This window comes from Eulemur rufifrons, chromosome 16, assembly GCF_041146395.1.
Source record: "Eulemur rufifrons isolate Redbay chromosome 16, OSU_ERuf_1, whole genome shotgun sequence".
Classification (NCBI taxonomy): Eukaryota; Metazoa; Chordata; class Mammalia; order Primates; family Lemuridae; genus Eulemur; species Eulemur rufifrons.
The window spans coordinates 19535588-19553256 of record NC_090998.1 but is presented as its reverse complement, the minus strand read 5'-3'; the positions used below and the strand labels follow the sequence as shown (position 1 = coordinate 19553256).

The window sequence follows — 17669 nt, the reverse complement described above, 5'->3', positions numbered from 1 at the left end:
CCATGTATTTTTATGGCTTATTGTCTCATTTCTTTTGAATCACTGAAAAATATTCTATTGCATTAATGAACCACACTTTCTTTACCCACTCACCTATTGAAGGTCATCTTGGTTGCTCTTAAGTTTTAGTAATTATGAATAAAGCTGCTATAAACACCTGTGGCAGGATTTTTTGTAGACATGAGTTTTCAGCTTCTTTGAGTAAATACCAAGGACTATGACTGCTGGATTGTATGGTAAGCCTGTCTTTAGATTCATAAGAAACTATCAGACTGTCTTCCAATGGTGGCTGTACCATTTTGCATTCTCACAAGCAAAATTCAAGAGTTCTTTTTCCTTCAGATTCCTGCCAGCATTTGGCATGTTCTGTGTTTGGAATTTTAGTCATTTTAATAAGGATGTAGTGATAGCTCATTATTTTAATTTTTAATTTCTTAATGGCATGTGATGTTGAGCATCTTTTCCTATGCCTATTTGCCATCTATGTACCTTCTTCAGTGAGGTGTCTGTTCAGACTTTTTTCCCATTTCATAATTGGGTTATTTGTTTTCTTATTATTGAGTTTTAAGTGTTCTTTGTAGATTTTTAATGTTAGTCCTTTATTAGTAGTAGATATATCACCCCACTGTCTTCTGGTCTCCATGGTTTCTGATGAAAAATCAGTTGCTAATCTTCTGGAAGTGCTCTTAAACATGAGGATTGCTTATTCTTGCTCTTTCAAGATTCTTTACTTTTCTTTGCCTTTTGATAACTTGATTATAATGTGCCTCAGAATGATCTCTTTGAATTTATTCTATTTGTAGTTCCTTGAGCCTCTAGGGTGTTGAGATTAATATCTTTCATCAAATTTGGGATGTTTCAGCCATGATTTTTTCAAATATTCTTTTTACCTTTCTCCTTTTCTATTCTCCTCTGGAACTCCCATTATTTGTATGTCGGTTCACTTGATGGTGTCCCATAGGTCCTTAGGTTTTGCTCACTTTTCTTCATTATTTTTTCTTTCTACTGCTCAGACTAATAATTTCAATTGTCGTATCTTTAAGTTTGCTAATTCTGTGTTCTGCCTGCTGAAATATGCAGTTGAATACTTGTCTTAGTCAATTCAAGCTGCTATAACAAATTACTATAGAATAGATGGCTTAAATGACAAACAGTTATTTCTCTCAGTTCTGAAGGCTGGGAAGTCTGAGATCAGTAAGCCAGTGTGGTCAAGTTCTGGGAAGGACCCTCTTTCAGTTTGTGGAGCTGTCTGGTATTTTCTTACAAAGGCACTAATCCCATCATAGGGGCTCAACTCTGATGACCTATTTACCTCCCAATAGCCTCCAAGTACCATCACACTGGGATTAGAGTTTCAATATATGATTTTGGGGGGGAACAGAAATATTCAGTCCATAATACCCTTTTTTTTTTTTTTTTTTTTTTTTTTTGAGACAGAGTCTCACTCTGTTGCCCAGGCTAGAGTGAGTGCCGTGGCGTCAGCCTAGCTCACAGCAACCTCAAACTCCTGAGCTCAAGCGATCCTCCTGTCTCAGCCTCCCGAGTAGCTGGGACTACAGGCATGCGCCACCATGCCCGGCTAATTTTTTCTATATATATTTTTAGCTGTCCATATAATTTCTTTCTATTTTTAGTAGAGGTGGGGTCTCGCTCTTGCTCAGGCTGGTCTCGAACTCCTGAGCTCAAACGATCCGCCCACCTCGGCCTCCCAGAGTGCTAGGATTACAGGCGTGAGCCACCGCGCCCGGCCTATAATACCCTTTTTATAAATTTTTATTTCAGTTATTATATTTTTAGCTCCTTTAACCTTTAAGTAGCCTTGTGCTGAGCATGGGGATTAGCTGAGATGAAAGCTTACAGTCTTCTCAGGTCTTTTGTGAGCATGTGTCTTGTCCTGGGCATATGTGTGGCTTTCTAAATACCTCCAAGTTCATGGAGTGCTAGCTACATGGTAAGCTTGATAACTGTCTATATTATCATTGTGAGCTACCATCCTCCAGTCATGTGCTGCAAGCTCATTCAAATAAAAACAAAACTGATACAAATGTTGACAATCATCAGGTTTTAAAGTGTCACTGGCAGAAGGAGACAACTGGCATTGAGATAAAAGGTAAAGTCTGTATTTACTTGCAATCATTGCAGGTCAGTCACTCATTTATTCTGGCAAGAGTTCTGGACTTGAACTTAGAAAACAACTCCAGGCTTCCACTTTATCACATGCACAGCTTGATGAACTCAGTTAGCCCATCTAAACCTCACCTGATTTACTCAACAAACATTTATTGAGCAACAGCAATATGACAATGATTCTGCTAAGCCTTGGAGTTGAGACAGATACAGAGGAACCAGAGCAGTAAAATAAATAAGACATAATAAATGCCCTAAAAGAACTAATAATATCCTAGGAGCAGTAAACAAATAAGGACAGTATAATATGTATTAAGCACTATAATTGCCATAGGTTTATAACGTTATGAATACACAGGAAAAAGTGATTAATTCTGTTTTTATCAATGTGGTAATATTTGAGCTGAGTCTTTAGGGACTAATAGAAGCTCAAAAATTGATGAAGAAATAAAACATTTAAAACAAAGTAAGAAGTACATGAAAAACCCTTAAGTAGTGAAAGAACATAGATTATTCAAAAAACAGAAAGAAATTCCGTGTGGGTGGAGCATAAGGATAGAAATATGCCAAACATTTTGAGGTCAACCTGCATTTTTAAATGTTACATAAGAGATTACATTTAGAGATTATTTATAGCTTAAATTAAATGTTTGTGACATAAAGATATTAAATTTTAGAGGGTTAATTTGGCAACCACGAGGAAGATGAGCTTACGGAAAAGAAATCTGCTAGAAAGCTGCATTCAGAAGAAAAAAATGAATAAGATAGAAAGAAGGAAACAAAGTGACAGATACACTAGGAAGAAGTTTAAGAGGAAAACCAACAGGATGTGGGGATAACAGAAAATGAAGATTCTGATTTTGTTTTCTGGTTTTCAGTTTGGATAACTCTGTGTAATACTTTTATTTGGGGTGAGAAGTATAGGAAAAAGAGAAAACTTTGTATGAAAGGCAATAAAATGATCTTTTCACAAGTCAAATTCGACATGCCTAAAAAAAATGTATTCAGTAGACACAACTAAGGCAGCTCTGGTGCTTGAGAGAGAGATTATTTGCTTGGAGGTAGTTTCGAGATTTACTAGGGAATAGTTGTACAGTTAATCCAAATTCACGTTTAATTCGATGGTGGGGGAAAACCTTTTCTGCCCACCGGATACTCTCTTTCCCATAACTCTCTTTCTTAATGTCCTTTCCAATAAAAATTAAAAGAGTTGACTATGCTTGCATGAATCAAATCCTATGTTTTGCATCATTCTTCCCAAGTATACTTAGCTTATGTTATTCTGGCTATTCCTTTTTTTTTTTTTTTTTCAGGGCTTTGTTTCAGACCCTCTTCTATTTTTCTTCTACATACTTTTGCTGGATAAACTCATCGTAGCGACGTGTAGGAACTGTAAATGCAAGTCATTAAGTGAAAGAAGTCAGTCTGACAAAGCTATGATTTCAATTATATAACATTGTGGAAAAGGCAAAACTATGGAGACTGCAAAAAATTATTGATTGCCAGGGATTAGGTGGGTGGATGAGTACGTGGAGCACAGAGGAAATTTAGGTCACTGAAACTACTCGTTTGATACTGTAATGATGAATACATATCATTATACATTTGTCTAAACCCACAGAATGTACAATACCAAGAGCAAACCCTAATGTAAACTATGAACTTTTGGTGATTATGATGTATCAATGTGGGTTCATCAATTTTAACAAATGTACATCTCTGGTGGGGGATGTTAATGATAGAGGAAGCTATGCATGTACAGGGGCAGGGAGTATATAGGAAATCACTGAGTCTTCCTTTCAATTTTGGTGCAAACCTTACACTGCTCTAACTAAATAACAATTTTTAAGAAGTCAACACGTTGAAAAGTTAAATGTAATAAACATATGTCTAGGAAAAGATAAGTTTCCAAAACACACACAAGAAGTCAGGAAACCTTTCCAAAATTTCAAGGAAAAAATTCATTCAAATGTATATAAACTATTCCATAGAATATAAAAAGCATATTCCCCAACTTATTCTACAAAGCCAATATAACCCTGATATGAAAACCAGGCAAAAGATACTGTAAATATGGAAAATAGCAGATCTGTTCCATTTGTGAATATGCAAAACCTGTAGTGAAATATTGGCAAACACAATTTAATAATGTCTAACAAGAAGATAATATTCCATAACCAGGTTAAATTTATTCCTGGAGTTCAAGTATGTCTAGTATTAGAAAAAATCTATCAATGTTCCTCTTCAACATTATCAAACTAGAGAAGACTAATGTTTGATAAAATTCATAATAAATTCATGATTTAAAATAAACCCTTAATAATTAGGCATGTAAGAGAATATCCTAAAACTGATAAAATATGTTCCAAAAATAAATGTGCGAAAATCTGGGAGTAGGCAAACGTAAACACTACTACTTGTATTCAGCATTGGATTTCACAATAATATGATGTTTATAAGGTTGGAAAGTATTAAATAAAAGTATAATTTTAAAATTATATAAGTATCTTTTTATGCTTTCAAACTTTCAAAGCGTCTATACACAAATATTTAGAAATAATAGGCGAGTTCATCAAAGTGACTGGATATATGATATATATTTCAATTATATTTCTATATACCACTAACACCAGAGAACTAGATTTAACAAGAGGACACCATTTATAATAGTCTTAAAAATACCAAGAATTTAGAAATAAATAAAAACATATATATAAGATCTTTCTGAGCAGAATTCTAATTTTTTTTTTTTGAGGAACATTTTTAAATGGAGAGTTATACTGTATTCGTCAAAAGTAGACTTAATATTTAAAAGATTTGAATTATCCCCAAACCAATTTACAAAGTCATTGGGTTCAATTAAAATCTCAACAAAGTTTTTCATCAATCTATTCAAAAACTTTGAAAGGCCAAGAACACTGAAGCCATATCTGAAGAAGTGTAAAAAGAGATGACCTATCCTAATAGACAATACTTCATATGATGTTCTAGACAATATCTATCCCTAGTGTGGGAGTAGACAAACTACCAAGAGAATAGGAAATAGAGCTCATAATAGATTCATACATATATGAAACTTTGATATGGGACAGAGGGTCATGACAGGTAAGTGGGGAAAGGAGGTACAGAGCTGGAAAAAGTGATTTTTCATATGGAGAAAAGTTGAAATTAAATTTTTACTACACACCATATGCAAAAATTAATTTTATATAAATCAAAGGTTTTAATTTCAAAAGTAAAGTCGAGCTATAAAGCTTTCTTATCTTTGAATAAAAAAGTATTCACTTAAATAAAACTTATATTACTTACGTTAAGTACTCAATTATAAAATTACTTGATAAGCTCAAATACATTAAAATTAATAATTTTGTTTGCCTAAAAACCCAGTTAGAAAGCGAAAAACTAATTAAAAATCAGAAAATATTTCTCTCACATATAATAATACATTAACACTGAAATATTATATTAATAAAAAGAACCCATAAAAATGAAGAAAAAGACAAATTATCCAAAATAAAAATGGTCCTATATATACATAGATTTCCACAGAAGAGAAAACACAAATGGCTAATGAACATATGAAGTGACGTTCAACCTCATTAGATAGCAAAAAATGGAAACCAAGACCAAAACAAAACACCATTTTATGCTCACTTAAATTACAAAAATAAAGAAGTCTGACAATACCAAATGTTGAAGAGAATGCATATCCAGATTTTCACTTATATATTGTGTTGGTCAAATAAATTAGTGCAGCACTGTAAAGAAATTTAGCATTATCTTGTAAAATTGAACATTTATATACTTCATGTTGCAGTAATTTCAGTTCTAAATGGTATAAAGAAAATTTCTGGGAACACCAATAGACAAAAATGGGAATATTTCTACCAGAGTTATTTATAATAAAATCTCTGAAAGCAATTAAAAAATCCATAGAGAGTAGAAAAATAAATTAGAGTATATTAATATAATGGGATTTTATATAGCATTCAAAATACATAAAGTACTGCTATATGAAATAATATTGATGAATCTTATCATTACAATATTGAATAAAAAGCAATTTGATAAACATTAAGAATAATTTTACATAGCTAAATCAATTGAACTTAGCAATATACATTTTAAAGGAATACATGGATAGATGTTATCAAGTTAAAAAATATTAAAGTAAACATTTACACAACATTTAAATTAGTCTTTAGCTCACATGAGAAGACACAGAAGCTAAGAAAGTAGAAAACAACATAGGTAGATATAAATTTCTGTATAGTTTTAGTTTCTGTGCTAAGTAGTGATTCCATGGGTGTTTGTTATGTTATTATAAATATATAGATTAATGAGAAGCAGAAAAAAAGGGACTCCAATAAACTTAATCAGGAATGAAAAAGGAGAAATTACAATTGATACAATGGAAATACAAAATATCATCTATGAATACTATAAAAACCTCTGTGCACATAAACTTGAAAACGTGGAGAAAATGGACAAATTCTTAGAAATATACAGCCTCCCTAGGCTCAATCAGGAAGAAATAGAATTCCTGAACAGACCAATACCAAGCACCAAAATTGAAGTAGCAAAATAAAAAACATTCCTAAAAAGAAAAGTCCCAGACCAGATGGTTTCACACCTGAATTTTACCAGACCCACAAAGAAGAACTGGTGCCTATCCTGCAGAAATTATTCCACTGCATTGAGAAAGAAGGAATTCTCCCCAGCATGTTTTATGAAGCCAACATCACTCTGATACCAAAACCAGGAAAAGATGCAACAAAAATAGAAAACTACACTCCAATATTCCTTATGAATATAGATGCAAAAATTCTCAACAAAATCCTAGCAAACTGAATTCAAGTGCTTATCAAACAAATAATCTATCATGACCAATTGGGCTTCATCCCAGACATACAGGGATGGTTCAACATACGCAAATCTATAAATGTAATTCACCACATAAATAGAAGTAAAAATAAACACCATATGATCCTCTCAATAGACACAGAAACATCATTCGATAAAATTCAGCACCATTTTATAAGAATGCTTAACAAAATAGGCATAGATGGGACTTACCTAAAAGTGATAAAAGCCTTATATGACAAATCCCACAGCCAACATCACACTGAATGGGGAAAAATTGAAAGCATTCTCTCTTTGAACTGGAACCAGACAAGGTTGTCTCTTTCACCGCTTCTATTCAACATTGTGTTGGAAGTCCTAACCAGAGCAATCAGACAAGAGAAGGAAATCAAGGCCTTCTAAATGGGGGCAGAAGAGGTCAAACTATGGCTCTTTGCTGACAATATGATCTTATATCTAGAAAACCCCAAAGATTCTGCCATGAGACTACTGGAATTGATAAAAAAAATTCAGCAAAGTCTCAGGTTATAAAATCAATGTACACAAATCAGTAGCATTCCTATACACCAACAACAGTCAAACTGAGAACCAAATCAAAGACTCAATATCCTTCACAATAGCAACAAAGAAAATAAAATACCTAGGAATATATTTAACTAAGAAGGTGAAAGACTTCTATAGGAAGAACTATGAAACACTGAGGAAGGAATAGCAGATGATGTAAACAGGTATACCGAAGGTGATCTACAGATTCGATGCAATCTCTATTAAGATACTAACATCATTTTTCACAGATCTAGAAAAAATAATTCTACACTTCATATGGAACCAGAGAAGACCCTACATAGCAAAAGCAATCCCCAAGCAAAAAGGACAAATTGGGAGGCATCAATTTACCAAACTTCAACTCTACTACAAGGCTGTAATAACTAAAACAGCATGGGTCTGGGTGCGGTGGCTCATGCCTGTAATCCTAGCACTCTGGGAGGCTGAGGCAGGCAGATTGTTTGAGCTCAGGAGTTCGAGACCAGCCTGAGCAAGAGCGAGATCCTGTTTCTACTAAAAAAAAAAAAAAAAAAGAAAGAAATTAGCTGGACAACTAAAAGTATATAGAAAAAATTAACCGGACATGGTGGCACATGCCTGTAGTCCCAGCTATTCAGGAGGCTGAGGCAGAAGGATTGCTTGAGCCCAGGAGTTTGAAGTTGCTGTGAGCTAGGCTAACACCATGGCACTCTAGCCTGTGCAACAGAGTGAGACTCTGTCTCAAAAAATAAATAAATAAATAAATAAATAAAACAGCATGGTACTGGCACAAGAACAGAGGCATAGACCAATGGAATAAAACTGAGAACCCAGATATAAAACCATCCTCATATAGCCATCTAATCTTTGACAAAGCAGACAAAAACATACACTGGGGAAAAAATCCTTATTCAATAAATGGTGCTGGCAAAACTGGATAGCCACATGTAGAGGACTGAAACAGGGTCTTTACCTTTCACCTCTCTCAAAAATCAGCTTATGGTGGATAATAAACTTAAACCTAAGCCATGAAACTATAAGAATTCTAAAAGAAAATGTTGGAAAACCTCTTATAGACCTTGGCCTAGGCAAAGAATTTACGAAGATCCCAAAGGCAATCACAGCCCCAAGAAAAATAAATAAATGGGTCCTGATCAAATTATAAAGCTTCTGCACAGCCAAGGAAACTATAGCAAGAGCAAACAGACAAACTACATCATGGGAGAAAATGTTCACATGCTACACATCTGATAAAGGGCTGATAGCTAGAATCTATATAGAACTCACGAAAATCAGCACAGAAAAATCAAACAACCCCATTAAAAAGTTGGCAAAGGACATGAACAGAAACTTTTCAAAAGAAAGACTAATGGCCAGCAAACATATGAAAAAATGCTCAACATCTCTAATCATCAGGGAAATGCAAATCAAAACCACAGTGAGATATCACTTATCTCCAGTGAGAAAGGCCTTTATCAAAAAGTCCCTAAACAATAAATGTTGGGCTGTATGTGGAGAGATAGGAACACTCATACACTGCTGGTGGGACTGCAGACTAATATAACCTCTGTGGAAAGTAATATGGAGATAACTCAAAGAGCTACAAGTAGAACCACCATTTGATCCAGCAATCCCATTGCTGGGCATCAACCCAAATGAAAAAAAGACATTCTGTAAAAAATACATCTGCACTCCAATGTTTATAGCAGCACAGTTCACAATTGCAAAGATGTGGAAACAACCCAAGGGCCCATTAATACAGGAATGGATTAATAAAATGTGATATATGTATACCATGGAGTTCTACTCAGCCACAAAAAACAATGGTGATATAGTACCTCTTGCATTTTCCTGGATAGAGCTGGAGCCCATTTTACTAAGTGAGGTATCACAAGAATGTAAAAAAAAGCACCACATGTACTCACTGTCAAATTAGTATTAACTGATCAACACTTAAGTGCACATACAGTAGTAACATTCACTGGGTGTCAGGTGGGTGGAGGGGGAGGGGATAGATATATTCACACCTAATAGGTGCAGTGTGCACCATCTGGGGGATTGACACTCTTGAAGCTCTGACTCGGGTGGGGCAAAAGCGATATATGTAACCTAAACATTTGTACCCCTGTAATATGCTGAAATAAAAAAAAATATAAATACATAGACAAGTAAATGAATGAGTATATAAATAAGTGAATAAATAAAAAATTAAGATGGTGCTGTCAGTGGACCACTGATGAAAGTCTGTCAGGAATCAATACTCTGCATATGATGTCCAAAAGGAAAAAAGTAAATAAAAAAAGAGCATACAAAATGTTTTCTGTTTTTTCTTTTTTTTTTTCCCTTTGAGAATGAAGGTGGATATTATGCCCTAGGTTTCAAAATGTGTTAAATCCATAGTAAATTAACCAAAGTAACACTAACATAGTTACAAAAGAAGAGGAGGAGGAAGAGGAGGATGACGAGGTGAGGGGTGGCAACAATGGTAGCCACCATGAAACAGGATATTGAGCATGAAAATGTTTATGTATCTGTACTTTCAGGAATATACACACACACACACACATATATACACACATACATATGTATGTGTATATATATGTATGTGTGATGAGTTCTTGCTCTGTGACCCAGGCTGGAGCCTGGAGTGCAGTGGCATCGTCATAGCTCACTGTAGCCTCCAATTCCTGGGCTCAAGCGATCCTACTGTCTCAGCCTCCCAAATTGCTGGGATTACAAGTGCCAGCTACTGTGCCTGGCTTTCAGCAGGTACATACTGAATGCTCATTATATTTGAGGCAGAGAGCACTGACTCAAATACCTAAGATTTCATGGAGATTACTTTACAATATAAAGAGATAGATGATAAAAGACATATATATATATGTATATGTATATATATATATGTCAGAATAATAAAAACATTATTCTGCCCACTGCTATAGTGGTGGTGCAGAACTATGACCCTTAGAGACACGAAAGCCCTAATCTCCAGAATTTGTGAATATATTAGGTAACATGGCAAGGGTGTATTCAGTTTGCACATGGAATTAAGGTTGATATCAGATGACCTTAAAGAGATTGACCTGGCCTGTTCTGGTGAACCCAATGTAATTACAAGTCTCCTTTAAACGTGGAAGAAGAAGGCAGAAGAGTCAGTGTCCATGTGATATAATGTGAAAAAGACTTGGCAGACCATTGCTAGCCTTGAATACAGAGGGAGCCATGAGCCAAGGAACTCAGACAGCCTCCAGAAGTTGGAGAAGGCAAGGAAGTGTGCTGTCCCCAGAAATTCCAGAAAGAAACACAGCCTTGCCAACACCCTGAGTTTAGTCCATTGAGATCCATGTCCGACTTCTGAACTTCAGAACTTTAAGGCAATAAATTTATGTTGTTTTAAGCCATTAAGTACACATGTGTGTGCACACACACATACCTATATGTATGTGTGCTTTGGGGTGTTGGTATCAGCTGATGATAAATGTTATGAAGACTCAAGCTGGTTAGAGTTATGGATAAGGGGTGGTCAGGGATGAGGTAGTGCTTAAACAAAGATCTGAATGAGATGAAGGCCCAAGATATCTGGAAGAAGAACATGACAGATGAGGAAAGAGCAAGTGCAAAATTTGCCACGTCAGAACTGCGCTTGGCATGTTTGAGGAATAGCAAAAAGGCCATTCACTCTGCCTGGGGAACAGTGAGCCAGAATGAAAACTGTGGGTTATGGATACTGTTGGTGGTTGCATTTGGGAGTGATTATTCTGGAAGAGGAGTGGCAATGAAGGTAGAAAAAGGGAACTTTTACTTTTTCTCTGTCTGTTATTTATGTTTTTTCATGATAACGTATTACTTTTATGTTGTTAAAGAGTTTTCATTATAAGAAATATGAACAGAAATGACATGTGTAAAGGTGAAGTGTACACGGGCAGGTTCTACGTAGCCTATTGGCTCAGTACACAACTTGAGGGAAAAAGAGTAGAAATGAATCAAATTATGTTTTTTATTTAAATGTGTTCATTATCTGTTTGCACTTTTACGCATTTCCACCTGCTGAGTCTATATATGCACATCAGTAGCAAGATATGTGTTTGTGTGCGTGCATGCATGTAAACAAGTGTATGGATCCCATGGTTGCTTGATACTGAATGATTTGGTCTGAAGGTGAATTTTTAGAAGTATGGAATGAGGAGGATCTTTAAATAGCCCACTTATAAATCCCTGTTTACCATGACATCACAAGGGTACTAGCATTATGGAAATCCACAGTTACTGTAGCCATATGGAGTGGAGCTGAGAGCATAGGATTTGGAATCAGGCTGCCTGAATTCACACCTTGGCTCTACCCTTTACCAACTTTGAGACCTAGGGGATGTCATTTGCTCTATATATACCCAGTTTTTTACTTCATAAACAGGAACAGGTACACCTAATCACAGTGCTACATGAGGAAACCTAGAGGGAGATAATAGGGTTGGGTTGATAGAATTGGGATAAGGAATAAATCTATTAACAGAAGTAAAACACTAGACCAAGATCTGGCATATAGTAAGTGCTCATTAAATGTTAGTTATTATTACTGCTTCTCCAGTCTTCTTTATTGGGCTGCAGGTAATGTCTTTTACATACACTGCTAACTCCCTACCAGCCTTTTCTTCAAGTGTGCTATAAGGGACCACTCTGGAAACCTTATTTGCCTCAGTTTGTTGTCACTTTGCAATGTGTGTATAAGTGAAATCACTGTAACAGTAATTAAAAGCAGAAATAATTCAGCACGTTGTATTACCCCTAGACAATAGAATGTAATCCAATTACATTAACCCACAATTTTTCCTTGTGACTGCCATTCTGCTTAAATATTATTCAAATATTTCATCAGAACACATTTTACCAGTAATCTCTGAAAACAAACATATTTCATGTTCCTTGGACAAAGATAAAAGGAACCTTATATAACATCATTGCAAATGAATCTGATCTCTGTGGTCTTCAGCTAGATAAGACTAGATCGTCAACTAAATAAAAAAACTTAAAATATTGGTGGAAGGTGGTTGTGATTGTTTTTTTTTCCTTTCCTCAAGACTTCCTTACAGGAGTTTAAAGATTTTGAATTGGGTTCCAGGGTTTTCAGTCTACAACACAGGTGACTTTCAGGCAAATTTTTCAACTTTGCTGACTCTTGGCATCCTCGTGTAGCACTGTACTTAGAAGTACTTTTGAAAATGCCAGTATTATTTAATGTCCTAGAGTTTTGTGACAAAATCAAGAGGCAGAATTATTACTATTATCACTTGCAAATGGAAAAATTAAATGGCTTTCCCAAGTTAACAAGTAGGTCGTTGGGCCAGATCTGTTATGACAGATTTCTTTTTCCATCAGATTGTGTTATTTCTCAGGATAAAAAAGTGCTGCTCTTTGAAAAAAAGAATATTTAAATAGGTCAAGACCACAAAGTGGTTCACAAGACATTAATCTTCTAGATTTATAGGTTAATTCTAAGAATATTTTTATATATTATTCATTATACAACATCTTCTATTTTAGTCACATGTGTAAGTATCTTTTGGTCCATCAAGAACCAAAGAGAAGATATCAAAATATTAAAAATATTTCTAAATTTTCCATATTAATAAACTATTAAGCATCAGAAATTTCACCAGAGAAGTACTACTCATCCATAAAAAGGAACAAAATTATGTTTTTTGCAGCAACTTGATGGAACTGGAGACCATTATCCTAAGTGAAGTATCTCAGGAATGGAAGAGCAAACATCACATGTACTTTCTCGTAACTGGAACTAATCGATGGGCACACATGGGCACAGAGATACACACAGGTCATAGGAAATCAAGAAGAGGGGGAGAAGGGGAGAGGTAAACACCTACCTATTGGGTACAATGAACGTTATTGTGATGGGCACACTAAAAGCCCCTACTTAAGCATTATAAAAGGTATCCATGTAACAAAACCATTTGTACTCACTTAATATTTTGAAATTAAAAAAAGAGTTTACCAAAGAAATATCTTAATCAGATTCAATGGTGGATTTAAATAAAGGTATAAATCATTTATATTTTAATATATGCTTCAATTAAAATTATAATTTGAAATATAATGTTCTTTTTAACAACTGATCACCTTTCTTAAATAAAAATTCCCCATTTACTTATTTTAGTTTAGAAACATGAAACTCATTCTACCTTGAATCCATCACAGGTTCTAGTTTTCTTTTTCTTTGAAGATGTTGCCTTTGTTGTCTTATTCAAATTCTGATTTTGGTCCATGATTGAACTACAGATATGTAAATGTTTTTGATTGTTATAGATGCTTGGTTCAAAATAATCACCTATTCAAGGAAGAAAAAGCATAATTTATTTTACTTTAACAATATACAATTTAGAAATAAGAAAAGCAGCAAGGTCAACATCAATCAATCAATCATTCACTACTATTCATACAGGGCCTACTATGTCATGATCACTGGTCTAGGTTAATGCCAGACACAAACGGAGGAAACACACACACAAAGTCCTAGCCTAATGAGATTATAATTTAGTTAGGGAAATAAATTTATGGAAAGGAATTTGAAACAAGCAAATGAGATAATATACAGTCACACAATAGTTTATATGAACAAAAATTTTAAATTACAGAAATTAAAATTTTGATATTTTCTATCTATAATAGATTGCAAGATTTATAAAAGCAAATATATATTTAATTCATCCTTACAGTTTTACAAAGCACCAAACAGTGTCCTGCACATAGTATATACTCAAAAGAGGTAGAAAAATAATGTCATGAATTGTAATTAGAATGGCCTAAGATGGTTTCAGAGAGGAGATACCTTTGGAACCAGGCTTGAAAAGCAGATAGACTTTAGATTTGTTAAAAAGAACAAAGGATACTCCAAGTACCTCTCAGAGAGACTCTGGCCATGCTTGCCCTTGCCACCATTATGGTCTTACTTTATTTTAATTGTGTTCATTTATCTTTCAAGAGAAAATACATGCATGTAGTTGAAAATGCAAATAAAAAAAAACAAATATTCTTCCTCTAACCTTGATTCTCTTATCTAGAAATCTGATACATTTTTAATTAAATGTATAAAATTTTCCCTTTTTAACACAGATGGCAGCATACCATCAACATCTTTGCCTTTTCCCCCTGCTGTATATATTTAACTTCATAACAAAGGACTTCCTCATTTTTCTTGTGGTGTCAGGGTATTTTGTCATCTGTAATATATTTAACTAGTTCTATGCTGATAAGCATTTAGTTTGTATCTAATTATTTTATATTAGAAAACTTTCTCAATATGTCATATGTTGTTTTACTTATATGTGATCATATCTGTAAGATAAATTTCTAAAAGTGGAGTTTTGGGGTCAAAGTGTAAGGGAAATTATAATTTTGAGAGTTATTAAGCCCTTATTTTAAAGACTAGTAAAATAAGTCAACTTTTTGCTTTGATTCACTCTTTTATATGGAATAGTGAGTTATTCAGTGAGGTTTAAAAATGTATTCTAGTTCATACATATGTGCATAATACATAATACATAGTTATATATCTAAAATATTCACATATGCAGGCATACATAAGTATAGACATATGATTTTTAATGGGGCATTAATTATACAGTATGTTTAACGTATGTCATATGTACAGTTGATTCTCATTATTTGCAGTAGTTATGACTTACAAAGTTTCTGGGGACACTGAATTGACAAATACTGCATCATTTTTCCTAGGGGAGATAGAGGGTTTGGTGCCTGACTCTCTCTGGTCACAACACTGTCCCCAGTTGATCAATACATAACCTTGTTTTATGTATGTTTCTGTTTAAAGGCATTTTATTTAATACATACTACTGAGTCACTAACATCGAATTAGTGGCCAATAGCACTGTAGTTCCTTCCTGAGGGAAGCTTATACAGTACATGTATTTTTTCCGTCAGGTACTCTTGCATGCAGGAACACTGGACGGCACTTCAGCACTATGTTTGGGGTCCATTTTAAACAGTAAACTCAGCAGTACAAAGCACAAAAATGCAAAAAATGTGGCACCAAATAGACCATTAAAAGAACATTTGTTTGCAGTATGTAAGCTGAGGCAGATCGTCAGCTCAGCTGGGAATGTGGCAACCCAAATTTTATGCCACTCTGGGCATTCACGTAAATGACCATGAAAGCCCAACAGTATTGATTTTGGTGTTACAAATACATTTGAGTGAGTAGGCAAATTTGTTAACACAGAGTCTGTGGCTAATGAGAATCAACTGTATATTTTATTCATTAATTTATTAAAAATTATTTAATTCTCTATACTATAAACATATAAAGAACATGAATATATGGCGCATATTTAATGGATAATGTATAAACGTGAATAATAAATATCCAAGCGTATTATCACTTACATATAGTGAGTGCATATAAACATGCATGAACACAGAAGCCCATGCATATGTACATCGAAATGAACCTCAATTATTCCATTTTTTTTGTGTGTGTGTTTTATACATGCCTGTATCTGGGTATGTTCAGTTCCTGGGTAGGATGGAGTGAAGAGATAATCAATAGTTTGATGGTCTCAAGGTCATAAGCAGACCTTTGATAAATTTCATGCTACTTTTTCCACAAATACCTCCTTCTATTTCTTCCTCCAGAATTTAAATGTTAGGACATCTTTTTTTTGTTGTTCTATCAATTAATTCTATAATTGCAAATTTCTAAATGACTTGTAAAGTGGATAGTCTTCCTTTAGCTTTAGACTTCTTTTGTTTTCTTTCTAGTAAACAAATATTCTTGAAGGCTTGAAGGCTATTGTCTCACCACTCCTAGCCTTGTTTATTTCAGTTGATTAAATTCTGATTGTCCTGTTTCCTAGCCTTCTTTCTATCCTATGTAGATCATATTCATTCTCAGCATCATTCCAAGATCCTTCAGATTATACAAAATAAGGTTCATCCTTCCTATTTGAGGGTCTTCACAACCTAAACATCATCCTTGTTTTAGTCTTATTTCCCAAGCAACCATAAGCACCTTCAGATGTGTGGAGCCACTATCCTAAGAAGAAAGTTCTCTGTTCTCCTATATGTTTCTTTTCAACCTATAACATCCTTCCTCATCTCTTGGTTGTAATGCTGCTCCAAATCTTACCTCTTTGATATTTTCCCAGTTATTCCCAGTTGAAATAACTTCTCCCACATGGCTGTACCATTGGAGAATATACCTGCATAGTCATTACTTTTCTCTGTATTTCACCTACTTGCCCAGATAACTATTCCACATCTCTCTCCCAGGTCTTGGAATGAATTATCCAGCAAAAAAATTAGAAATGTGAGTACTTCGTACCTTATTTCTCACCTTAAATTATAACAATTGTCTATAAAGTAACCAGGAAGTTGAAATATCAACTTAGGCTTGACTTAATACCATACTTTCTACTTCATCATAACATTTTAATTAAACTTTATTTGTAGGCATTTCACATATCTTTTTCTGGGTTGCAAATAATTGAGATATACACACACACACATATACACACATATGTATACACACACACACATATATATACATATATAAAAATTTGGGATCACAATATATTTATAAGACAGAGACATGGGCATTTGGATATAGCATTGTAACCTTTCCCTGAATAGAACAGGTAGGATCTTCCCAGGTTGATTGATGTGGAGTGGGGAACAGAATCTTATCAGCCTCTATTATCCGTGTTAAGCTTTTTCTATTCAAGGGGTCACAGCAAATCACTGCAGGCCAAATGACCCAGTGTCTAGATGTGCCTATGGAACTGAGGAGGAACAAGGAAAAACAGCATTTACTAATTTCTTAGACATTTGCCAGGGGGACTTCCCCCATCCACACCTTACTTTGACAATAAAAATATTGTCTTATAAAGGCAGACACCTCCCTGAATAAGAGAAGGAAACTAGTATTTATTGAGCCCTTAGTTCATAACAAAAACTGTGCTGAAAAGATTTTTTTTTTCTTGTTTGATTAGAGATAAAATCTCCTCCTTTTCCCTTACCCTGAGTCAAGCTTGAGTTGAAACAAGGAGAGTAGAGGTGCTTAAGTCACTTTAAGACATGTTCAATTTCTTCATGTTTGTCAAACAACTCCCTCCCTCTGCCCC

General features: G+C 34.5%; 1 protein-coding gene across 3 annotated transcripts in view; it reads right to left on the bottom strand.

The window, feature by feature from the left end:
- LOC138397058 (solute carrier organic anion transporter family member 1B3-like) overlaps nucleotides 1-17669 on the bottom strand; it is a 78045-nt gene that overhangs the window by 59917 nt on the left and 459 nt on the right. For 2 of the 3 annotated variants that reach the window (XM_069490929.1, XM_069490928.1), the window contains exon 2: nucleotides 13713-13858. In XM_069490929.1, coding sequence (XP_069347030.1) covers nucleotides 13713-13796 — 84 coding nt within the window. In that variant the 5' untranslated portion in view covers nucleotides 13797-13858. Of the gene's footprint in view, nucleotides 1-13712; nucleotides 13859-17669 lie in introns of those variants that run through there. The other variant, XM_069490930.1, reaches the window with a different exon arrangement.